General features: G+C 53.8%; 1 protein-coding gene across 2 annotated transcripts in view; it reads right to left on the bottom strand.

Moving 5' to 3' along the window:
* Positions 1-5,160: 5,160 nt before the first annotated feature.
* Positions 5,161-12,268, bottom strand: part of GPR55 (G protein-coupled receptor 55) — a 44,017-nt gene continuing 36,909 nt past the window's right edge. For both annotated transcript variants that reach the window (XM_047873628.1, XM_047873629.1), the window contains one exon: positions 5,161-8,802. In XM_047873628.1, coding sequence (XP_047729584.1) covers positions 7,832-8,802 — 971 coding nt within the window. In that variant the 3' untranslated portion in view covers positions 5,161-7,831. The remainder of the gene's footprint in view (positions 8,803-12,268) is intronic.

Raw genomic sequence — 12,268 nt, 5'->3', positions numbered from 1 at the left:
TTTGAAATGAGAACAGCATGTCAGCCTCCCGCCTTTACTCAAGGTCATTTACTTTGAGGGCCTCACTGTTTTTCTCTGCCGTTGCTCCTTGGACCACCTGTAGCACTCCTGCTCAGACACGCCTGACCCTGCATCTCAGAGATCAGGGGTGGGGACATGGGTGTCTTTGCTTTCTGAACGCCCCAGAGAGCCTCCCCCTATATACCAACAGACCAGCGTCTCTAAGCCCCACTGCCCACAACCCCACGAGGAAAAGGGCACACTGGTGCGCACATTTGCATAACCAAGAGGGCACACACACGATCTTTCCTCAGAGGAAGAGCATCTATTTCTAGGTGCCCTTACGGCTGCCTAAACCAGAGGTTCGTAACCTGGAGGTCAGGCGTGAAATTCAGGGCAGTCATGAACTGGCTGGGGGAAAAAACATTACACGCTTGTTTTCACGAATCGCTAATTGAAACTAGCATTTCCTTCCATGGTGTGAGCGGGCCTCGCACCAGAGGAGAGCAGACGGTCCCTGGGACCCGGCCACCAGTAGAAGCCCCAGCTATTTCCGTATCACACCATAGTCGCTGCAGAAATTTCAAAGCATTGGTTCAGCTCAGCTCATCACTAATTCAAAAGTATGATAATTATTAACCATGGTCCCAGACCTTCTTATGCCAGGCCTGAGTAATGAAGCATGTACGTGGCTCTATCACAATTTTTAAATTTTGGTGACTGCATTTTAATATATCAGCTTTCCTTTGTAATCCTATGCATTTTACTGTATGCATTTAAAACCGCTGTCCTGGGGGCGCCTGGGTAACTCAGTCAGTTGAACATCTGACTCTTGATTTTGGCTCGGCTCGTCATCCCAGAGTCACGGGATCGAGCCCTGCGTGGGGCTCGGTGCTGAGCATGGAGCTTGCTTACGATTCCCTCTCTCTCTCTTCCTCTGCCTCTCCCACCTCGCTCTCTCTCTAAAAAAATTTAAAAAATAAAAAAAATAAGACTGCTATCCTGGGGAAAGCCCACAAGGGTCTCCAGACTGCAGGAGGAATCCATGCACAAAACTGATTTGAGACCCGTGACCTACCCAGAGAGCAATAGGCCACTACTTCGTCTTCTTTTTTGTTTGCTTTTTTATTTTGTTTTATTATTTTCTTAAAATTTTTAATGTTTATCTACTATTGAAAGACAGAGACAGTGCGAGTGCGTTAGGGGCAGAGAGAGAGGGAGACACAGAATCCGAAACAGGCTCCGGGCTCCCAGCCGTCAGCACAGAGCCCGACGCGGGGCTCGAACTCACGGACCGCGAGATCATGACCTGAGCCGAAGTCGGACGCTTAACCGACTGAGCCACCGGGTGCCCCCTTTTTTTGTTTGTTTTAAAAAGGAACTTACCACAATCCTAACTCAATTATTCTATGTGATTGCAAGTCTAATTCTGAATAAATTATCGAGCCCTCGCCGCGTGCCAGACATCTTCCATGTGTTGCTGCATCGTGGGCAGAGCTGAAGTAAGGACACTGCATGGGGTACCTTGGCCTGAGCACACATGGTCAGGGGTGGAGACAGGAGTCAGCCTTGACCTTCTGACCCAGCCCCCGAGCTTTCCCCATTTGCCTCCAAGGCCTCGGGAGCCCACCTTGAATGTAGCTCAGGACCATGGCCAACTCTGGCCACGGGAGGGAGGTAGTCTTAGGGAGTCCAGCATTCAGCCCACGGGAGTGGCCGTGGTCTGCTCTGGTCCCACAGTTACCAAGCAACCTTCAGTCCCCCAGGGTCACCCTGGCTTCCTGCCTAGAAGGCTTGGATAAGCCTCACTGAGACCCCAGTGTCACAGCCTTGAGGGAGAACAGAGCCCGGCCCGTGACAGCCACACATCCCATGGGTGATGCCCTCGGGCATCTCTTTCCCTGATGCTGCCTCAAGGCTGCCGGCTGCCCAGCCTCCCTTCCCTGTTTCCACATCCGCCCGTGCTGGGCACTGCACAACTTTCCATCATTTACTAGAGAGTTCCCAGATCACACTTGCCCTCTGCCATGCTTTTCGTCCTTTCCAGCTCCCTGACTCCCTCTGGTCTCCCCTCTTTCTCCTCCCAATGTATTTCGGGGCCTCCTGCCCCAGGACATGCTGCCAGGTTCCCCACGTGCCTCCCAGCTTTGCCTTCGTGCCCCGCTCCGCCCTGCGCCACACGCTGGATTCCCGTCAGTGAGAGCTGAGCCCCAGCTGCCGCTTTAAGGTCACGCCTGACACTTAGGAAAACCTGCAGAAAAGCACAGCAGGGAGGCTTGTATCTGCCACTGGAGGTGGCCACACCCAGAGCCCAGAGCCCATTCCACCTTGGGGAGGGAGACCTCTCCCCACCCATCTGGTGCCGGTCCTCTAGTCCGTAAGGCCTCTCTGCCCTTCGGGGAAACCCCCACCCCTCCACGGCCAGAGCTGTGGTTGGCCCTGGACCTCACCTGCGACCGCTGGCTTACTGGACACAGTATGTGCCCCAAGTCAGCGCCATTCCGTCTTAAACGCACCATCCATGAGAATCAGCTTTGGACCCTTGGATCTCTGATTCTTTGGACCCTTGGGCCACCTGCATCTGGCCCCGTCAAGTCTGATTCCTGCGGATCTCTCCTCAGTTCTGTGCGCCGCCCCCCCCCCCCCCCCCCCCGGCAGTCCTCTGTGAGTCCTGGCTTAACCGAGAAGCACACACACACACACCTGCGCGCCCTCACCTGCACGGAGGTACCCCCCGAGCTGTCCTTAGAGACGAGGGCTCTCTCAGGGGGACACGCTCTGCAGAGACGCTTGTGTGACTGTGGGCGCCCCCCGGAACCCCGTCCCAACAGCCTCCCCTCACAGGGAGTATCCTGGTTACACCTGCTCCACGATGGCTCCCAGAACGAAGGTGAACTCGGGGCCCCTCCACCGAGCAGAAGTGACCTCGGGCTTTGATGTGACAGCACTTCGAATCTTCCCTCCCAGACTTCAAGGTGCAGAAGGCCACAAGTAGGTTGTAGCTCATGATCGAGGCGCCATGCTGTCCTTCCTGTAGTGGCTTTGTGAGGAGGACACGTTCTGCGGGCTCTTGGCTGGGGCGGGGGGGGGGGGGGCGGCGGGCAGAGGAGGCTCAGGCCCGGATTGGGCAGAGGGGCATCTGCTCGGCCTTCGGCTTCAAGCTCGGGGCGTCCACCCTGCCCAGCCACCCACCCTCCCTTCAACGCCCGTTCACGGCTCTGTGTCCTGGGCTCCCTAGTGAAGCCGGCTGTGGGTGGACAAAAGCAGGAGGGGGCCGTGACGGTAGCTGCAGGGGGTGCTGCTTCCACAAAGCGCTGTTCTTACGGATCCTGAGCCCCCTGCCCCCTCGGCAGCGGGGTTCTCGCGGTGACCCCAGCTGCCTCCTTTCCTTGGCCCTGGGAGGTCGCTGTCCACGGCACCGGGATCAGCGGAGGGCGGTTCGGCGTGGGAATCTCCACCACCATCTGGTGTCTCCACCCCGAGACAGCTCCGCGATACCGGGCTCTCCTCGTGATCTCTTAACAAAATCCCTTTTACCTCTGCCGGTCTCCACAGTCACCTGCCAGGCCTCAGCCCTTTCAAGAATCTTTGCAATTAGCGTCTACTTGTGGCAACTTGCCATAAGGCGGGGATCTTTCTAGTGCAAATGTCATCAGGATCCTGTAGCAGCTAGGTAGCATAAATATCATGACTTTCAGCTTCACAGGGTCCCCGGAGAGAGAGTCAAGAGGACTGTGCAGTCCATGGACCAGCACTGTGCCTGCCAAATGCTCCACAGGGGCCGATATCCCCAAGGAAGGTCAGCCCTTGTCCCCCAAGGGGACGTGGCCCAGATATGAGGTAGCCGCTGGGTCAGCAGGAAATGGCTGTTGTTTCGGTCTTCCTGGGCTGTCTTAACAACACACCATCGACTCTGACAACAGGAATTTATTTCTCACTGTTCTGGAGCCGGGAAGTCCAGGGTCGAGGTGCCAGAGGGGTTGATGTCCGCTGAGGGCTCTCTGCTTCGGTTGCAAATGGCTGCCTTCTTTCTCCCTGTGTCCTCACATGGCCTTTCCTCGGGGCATGCAGGTGGAGAGGGAGAAAGCACTCTGGTGGCTCTTCACGTCAGGGCACTAATCCCATTATGAGGGCACCAACCTCAGGAAGCCATCTAAAACTAAGTATCTCCCAGGGCACCCAGGTGGCTCAGTCAGTTGAGCGTCCGACTTGGGCTCAGGTCATGATCTCACAATTCATGAGTTCAAGCCCCACATCGGGCTCAATGCTGTCAGCACAGACCCTGCTTTGGATCCTCTGTCCCCCTCTTTCTCTCCGCCCCTCCCCCACTCACCCGCGCGCATGCTCTCTCTCTCTCAAAAACAAACATTTAAATAAATAAATAAAACTGAGTATCTTCCAAAGGCCCCATCCAAATACCATCATACTGGGGGTTAGGGCTTCAACATATGGATTTGCAGCGGGGAGTGGGGGGCACATATAGCAATTGTCAAGGAACAAGGATGTCCCCAGCTAGCCCTCGGTACCCAGGCCAGAACTGGGCTCTAGTTGAGATTGTGGGGAATTTAGGAGAAAGAAGTGGCCCCGGGGCCAGCACCCAGGACTTCATATTCTCCATGAGCTCTGGATAGGTGACCAGGGTCCACATGTGCAGAGCCATAAAGGAAAACTCAGATTTAACCCGGGAGAGTCAGACTCACTCTGCAGGCAGTTAGTGAAGGGACGGGTCACAGCAAAGACCTCTGGAGTACTGGCCCTGGGTCTTCGGCCCCTTGGTGGTCAGCAGGTCTCCTCTGCTGGGCCTCACGATGTCTATAAAAGGAGCCAGGGCCTTGGGAAGCAGCTCCAGTATCATGGGGGCGGTCGGACAAGATGGAGGGAGAGGGTGCAGCTGCTCTCGCGGAGAACCAAGTCCCCGAGCAGATGCGGGGACCTGCACTGAGCCGGACTCTGCAGGGTCCGGCTCCTGGCCACTCGGGCAGGCCCCGGCCCCGCTCCTGTGTCTGCTCACACTTGGCGTCCATGTGGCTGCTTCCGCCTGGGCCCTTCTTGGTCCCTCCGGCCAAGATTGTTGGGTCACCAGGCAAGGGGCCACCAGGGACCGGCTCTACACTGGAGCCAGTAAGTGCCCCCCAAGACCAGGTCACGCAGCATCCCAGGAATCGATTTATTTGGCAAATCCGATTAAACAAGTCATTTTCCACTTAATTGTGCTAGCTTCATACATGCACATATGACAAGTGTGTCTCAGGTTTTTCCAGACTGGGAGGAAAAATAGGTCACATTTATGGCCAAATAACGTCCCCCAGCCTCCTTTGATGGCAGGAATTTCAGTGATTTCCACAACTAAGCTCAGCGTTCGCCAATTCGAATGGGCCCTCGAATGCCTCAGCACCTGAACCCTGACCCTGACCCTGACCTCTGTCCCTCCTGTGCCTGCTGGGCCTGACTGCTTGGCCTACAGTGTGGACCCCCCTGCAGAGCGGCCTGGTCTGAAGCGCTGGACCTGAGCCCACCCCTACAGACCCTGCTGAGTCCTCTGTGACTCGCAGACCAAGATGGGTCCCCATGCAGAGACAGAAGAGGCTCGTGGGCTCCTCTAGTGTGTTGGGATCAGTGGCGGGCGGGCGGGGGGGGGGCGGTCTCCAAGGCTCACCCACAAGTCCACGGTTGCCATATCAACCTGAGCTCATAGGTCTAGCTTCCCCTCTCGCCTTCTCCATCACCCGGCTCGGGCAGGGTCATGCTGCCCCCAGGACAACATTTTATGTTTATGAACATCACAGGAGGTGATGGGTTGTCAGGGCCCTGCCATCAATTTTCTCTCAGGAAACCTGTCTGGCCCTATGTAAGTGGTAGATATAAGTGCCACATGTTGGACTCCCAGCTCCCAGTGCAAAGAGAGAAACTGAGGGAGAGGCGGTGACTGCACGTACCCATGGGCTCTGACCGCTCCCCGCCCTGCCACCAACCCCAGGCACCAATGTCCTGCTGGATGTAACAGCCTGGCTTTCTTAGAGCCTCTGTCCAGGATGGCCGCGAAACGGTGCAGGGTGTAGGCACCTCAGGGCAGCTTGGACTGCAGAGCCCCTGCCCCAGGCTACCGGTTCCTGGATGCCCAGTGTGGGGGGGGGGGGGGGGGGAGGCGGGAGCCTCCGGTCCTGGTCACGATCATTCCTCCACAGCTATATCCACCCTTTCATTGACGCCGTGTTCTCACCCTTCCCTCCACCTGACTACTGAGTTGGCTGGGGCGGAAGCAGGAGTCAGAGGGGTTCCTGCCCTTGGATGCTCTCAGCCAAGCTGGCGATTCTCAAGCAGGAAGCAGCTCTGCCCTCCACGCTTCCTCTCCACCACCCCCCGCCGCTACCCCACCCCTTCACAGAGCCCTGTGGCTTCGGGCCTCACCTCGGTAATCACCCAGCCTCTGCCCCCGCCTCCTGGCAGGGTTTTATCGAAATCGCCCTCTTCTTCGGCCAAAAGCCACCTACCTTCCATCCACCCCTTGGCAGTGGAAGCCCCTTTCCCTCCAAGTAGAAAGTGGTTCTTTTCTTCCTAAAGACCTGCCCCTTTCTCACATTAGGTCTCATCCCTTACATCTCGTCCCACTCACTCCGTCTCGCAAAACCACCCCACAACCCATCCTTCTAGTCATTTTGCTCTCTGGAGCGGCGGCTATGTCCTCGCAAGGCTCACAGCCGCCACCGCTCCTCCTCCTCAGGGCCACTGGAGAGAGAAGCCCGGTCCAAACCGGGAGGCAGTTGTTTGGTCTTCGAGTAGGAACTGCCAGGGGCTCCATGCCATCGAGATGATTCCTCCCATTCCTGGCTGGCTCATTTGCCCCCTCCCGGCCACTGGAGAGGGACAGTTCTGTGGATAGTGGCTCCGAGCCAGCCGTCCTGGCAGGATTCAGGTGGGCAAGACAAACACATGTTCCTTATTCTCCTCTGGCTGAACCAAATCAAGCCTGAATCCTTAGGTCAGCCTCTTCTAGGCGACATCATGATGGCAACAGGGGGTCCTTGGCCTGTCACCTTCCTTCCCCAGGTGTATCCAATTCCCTTGTGGCTCTCAGGTGTCACCAGTGCCTTTCCACTCTGTCCCCAATTCTTCCACAAAGCGTCCATAGCTTCACCATGGCCTGGTTCACACTGGCTCCCCTCATCCTTCTGCAGCCTTGGGGAGGACACGGGAAGCTTTGGCTGGCTTCCCAGGCCCTTCTTTCCCATAGGAAACTTGGGGCTCTCTGTAGGTTCTTTCTCTGCCCCTCTCACCCCCACTTGCTATCATCTCTGTGAGGTTATTGGCCAACAAAGCCCCAGAAAGGATGGGGAAGTACAAATCTGCTCTACCCTGGGATCCCCAAACTAGAAAGGAGCTGGCTACATCCCTCCTGCTCCGTCTGTTCCCAGAGCATTTCCCACCATGACCAACCCTCTCGGGTCTCTCTCCTAACTCGTCTCTCTTCCTTTCCAGAACCTTCTAGTCTAACAGAAGGATGGGGAAGAGCTGGGAAACAGCCTTGCTCCGATGGTCTCCTCTTTTTCAATTCTTCTGCCTCATGTTTTTGAGCTCAGAAATAAAGAATTCACCCGTTTCTCGGGTCCTTCAGAGATTCCCAAATACTGGCTGATTCATGTCCAGTTGTCTGCATGCTGGGGAAAGCTCTTTGGAGCATAATGAGCAAAGACAGTGTTCAATGAGCATCACAAGGGAAAGCACACCAGCAAAGGTGCCACATCGGTCCACCACATCAGCAACGTCGGAACGCGATATCTGCTACTGGGATTTGGGGCCGGGGGTTCCTTCTTCTGTGTAGGTCTTTCCTTCCTTAGATCCTACTGGTCATGGTATCCTGGCGGACGAGCTGGACCCTGGAAGGCCGGTGGGCCATGATGTCCGTGCGGAATTCTTTGATGACAAAATAGTAGCAGAAGACATCTAGGCAGCAGTTGATGTTGGAGAAACACATGGACAATTGCAAGAAAAAGCTGATGTTCTGCTTAGCTCTACACTCCACAATAAAGCCATTCCGTACCAGGAACTGCAAGAAGAAGCCCAAATGGACCGGAAGAAAGGAGACCACGAAGACAGCCAGGCTGGCTGCAATTGTCCAGATGCAGGCCTTCTGCTGGACCCAGTCCTCGGTGAGGCCCCGACGGCGGACCAAGATGTGAATGCTCCTGGAGGAACAGAAACCCATGACACCCAGGGGAAGAAGGAAGCCGAACACCTCAAGGGGGAAGAAGACCTGGGGACTCCAGGTGCCATCGGACATGTTGTGGAAGCACGTGTACTTTTCCACCTTCCCGTGGAAGCTGTAGATGGGAATACTCCCCGCCCACACGAGGACCCAGATGGTGCAACAGATCCCAAAGATCTTCCTGGGGGACCGGAGGTGGCTGACCAGGAACGGGTACCGGATGACCAAGAATCTATCCAGACTAATGAAGCAGATAGTGAAGACACTCCCGTACATGCTAACGAAGTAGAAGCACTCCACGAAGGTACAGACGGAAGGATGGGGAGCCCATGCGTTGGACATCGCCATCTTGAACGGAAGGGACAGCACCAGCAGCAGGTCAAAGACTGCCAGGTTGATCATGTAGATGGAAGTGGCCGCATAATTTGGCCACCTCTTCTTCAGGAAGGTGCTAAAGCCTCGGATGGCCAGCACGTTGAGGAGGAGGCCCAGGAGGAAGGTGGGGATGTGGACCGTCAGCTGCACCGTCTTCATCAGCTCATCCACATCGCTGAAGGAGCAGCTCCGGCTTCTGTTTAGTTGCTGACTCATGTTCTTTCCTACAACACCAACAGCAGATTAGACGAAGTTCCTCTCGCTCTCTACAAGTGAAGGATCCAAGTGACTGTGTCCCACCGCCATTCGTGCCCATTAAGTAACAATTAGAAAATGCAAGAAAACATTGCCTCTAATCCAGCTGCCCAGGTATAACCACTATTACCTTTTGCTGTGTATCATTCCAGACTCTCTCACACTCGCACACACACGTGCACATGTGTGTGTCCCTTTTTCCTTTTACAAAAATGGAATTGTGTGTGAACATCTGTCCTTTTCTTCAATCGGAACTCTTTCTGTTGAAAGTAGTAACAATCACCAGGATGCCTGGGTGGCTCAGTTGGATGAGTGTCCAACTTCAGCTCGGATCGTGATCTCACGGTTTGTGAGTTCAAGCCCCATGTCAGGCTCTCTGCTATCAGTGAGGAGCCTGCTTTGGATCCTCTGCACCCCACCCCTCCCCCGGCCCCGCTCTCTGCACCTCCCCTGCTCACTCTCTCTCTTTCAAAAATCAAGAAACATTTAAAAAGAAGAAGAAGAAAATAGTAACAATGACATAAACCTGACCCAAACTGGCTTAAGCAAAGCGAGAATTTCACACAGCTGAGAACATGAGAACTAGGGCAGGGCTGACGAGCTACAGCTTGACAGGGAACTCAAATGCTGTTTCGGGGACCCAGACCCTTTTTGCATGCTGTCTGTCTGTTTCCCGCCACCCGCATCCCAGAAGGCTGGACAGAGTTGACCCCACCCCTGCCCGAAGGGCTGGTCACAGACACGATGACTAGTTGTTCATTGGTTCAGGGATAGACATTTGACCCACCCAGAGAGGACAAAAAGCAACAGTAACTCTTACTTGGGTTTCTAGGAAGGGGGTTGGGGCTCTCTCTCAGTGGGACTTGACGTTGGAAAGACATAAAGTCTAGAGGTGCTGCAGCCCCTTGTTACATCAAGGAGAAAACCAGACAGAAAATGGAGAGACATGGAAGAAAGGACATTCCCAGAGGGAATGTGACGGCTTGAGTTCTCCACGGGGCAAAGAAAGGCTTTTACACAGGTGGACAATTAGAGCTGGTCTCAAGGACAAGAGGACCAGGCTGCAGTGTGGCTGCACGGGGAAGCTGGTTGCCAACAGACAGAAGATCCCAAGTCAGGGCTTCCGATCAGGCCAAAGACGAGGGTCCAAGGCAGGCCCTGGCCAGGTCTCACTTAAGAGCTGGCCAAATTGGGGGGAGGGGGGCGGGTGCATGCCCTTGTGGACTTCTGTATCGTGGTAGGTGACTGCCTTGGTTCAGTGGGCTGTGTAGCTTATAAACAGCAGAAATCTGTATCTCACAGCTCTGGGGGCTGGAAGTCCGAGATCAGGGTGCCAGCACAGTTGGGTGAGGGCCCTCTTCCAGGGTGCAGACTGCCAACTCCTCTCTCTGTCCTCACGTGGTGGAAAGAGAACAAGAGGGCTCTTTGGGGTCTCTTTTCTAAGACCACTGATCCCACCCACGAGGGGCTCCGCCCTCAGGATTTAATCACTCCCCCAAAGCCCCACCTCCTAATGCCACCACCTTGGTGGTTAGATTTCTGCTTTTGAATTTGGGAAAGGGAGGTTGGGACACAAAGGTCCGTAACGGTGGTCCTGGAGCAGATCAAAGCCAGGGCATGTGCAGCCCAGTGGACAGAGAATTCAAATATGAGCCCGATTCCATCCACCCTCCTTTCTCCCGCCCCCACCTCCCGAGCAGATGGGCGGGTGTGGCTGGTCTGAGGCACTGGGCGTGCCAGGTCCTGGAGCACACAAGGTCGCTGCATGTGGGAGGTCAGTCGCTCTGGGCCACAGACTACTCATTAGGACTCTCCTGCCCTCAGTGACTTCCTGGCAGCAGGGGCTGAGGTCCAAAATGTCGATGTGCCCGGGAGAAGGTGCCAACATAGTCTGTGACCAAGAACCCTGTACTAGCGACCAATGCAGTTATCAGCTGAGCTTGTGTTGTTCTACTAGGTTTTTTTAAGTATGTGTATTTATTTTGAGAGAGAGAGAGAGAACGTGCGCGCACATGCACACGAGCCAGTCAGGGAGGAGCAGAGGGAGGGAGAGACAGAGAATCCCAAGCAGGATCCCCACTGTCAGCACAGAGACCAATGCGGGGCTTGAACCCATGAATCGTGAGATCATGACCTGAGCCCAAGTCAAGAGTCAGACACAACTGACTGAGCCACCCAGGCGACCCTAGTAGTTTTTTTTTTTTTTTAATTGAAAAAGTATTCCATGCATTCCATAAGATATTCAGACAATATAAAAAAAGAAAGAAAAGGAAAGAAAAGAAAAGAAAAGAAAAGAAAAGAAAAGGAAAGAAACAGAAGCCTCTATTGTACCCCAGGGCCTCAGTTGTCTTTTCCAGAGGCAACCACGGTCAACAGTTCTGTGCATACTTTTTCCAGAAATTTTCCAAAGATAGGCATACACACACACACACACACACACACACACGCATACACACACATATACATACATACATATGATGCTTCTTTAAATTTGGAAAATATTACACGCACAGCTCTGACCTTTGCTTTGTCACTTTGCAGTGTTTCTTGGAAATTGTTCCACGTTAACATCGATGAATTGACTTTTTCTTCTTAATACACACTGTTGTTTCTTGTTGTGAGGAGATACCACAACTCACTTAGCTAATAGCCTACTCACGAACATTTAGGTTTTCTAGGGGTTTTAGGGAACAAAAACTTCCACAACAAACATCTGTGTGACTTATTTCTTTGCTCCACAGATATGGGTAAGAGAATCCCATTCTTCTATGGTCTCTTAGTATAATTCCCTTGTAAGCCTTTGGGAAGGAAGGATTTGGGTATTTTTGAGACCCTATATAGAATGCCATTCCCAGGGCACCTGGGTGGCTCAGTCAGTTAAGCATCTGACTCTTGATTGAGGCCCAGGTCATGATCTCACAGTTCATGAGTTCGAGCCCCATGTCAGACTCCACACTGACAGCAGGGAGCCTGCTTGGGATTCTTTCTCTCTCTTTCTCTCTCTCTCTGCCCCTACCCCAATCTCTCTCTGTCTCTCTCAAAATAAATAAACATTAAAAAATATATAAAAGAATGCCATTCTCAAACCCTCTCTAACTGCTAGCAAAAAAGAATATATTTTTGTATCATCCATGGAGAACTATGTGTTAAACATTTAACATACATTGCTTGATTCGGTGGTTTCCTTATGTGTTAACTATGCTTAGGGGTTTATATCACAGAAGATGTAGGAAAATGTATTTCCTCACATTTAAAGCTTCGTGCTCCTGAGGTCTCTGAGAAGAGCGCCCCCTGGAGTTGTGCAGTGTGGAGCCCCCTGCACACCTGCTCCCGCTGGAGGACACCTGTCAGAAACACAAGCTGGCAGGCTGCTTCCTCCCGGCTAAAAATGCCAAAATATCCCCAGGCCTATCTCAGAAAATAGCTAGAATAACT

Source organism: Prionailurus viverrinus, chromosome C1 (genome assembly GCF_022837055.1).
Source record: "Prionailurus viverrinus isolate Anna chromosome C1, UM_Priviv_1.0, whole genome shotgun sequence".
Lineage (NCBI taxonomy): Eukaryota > Metazoa > Chordata > Mammalia > Carnivora > Felidae > Prionailurus > Prionailurus viverrinus.
The sequence above is the reverse complement of the archived record's forward strand: the minus strand, read 5'-3'. Positions and strand labels throughout refer to the sequence as shown.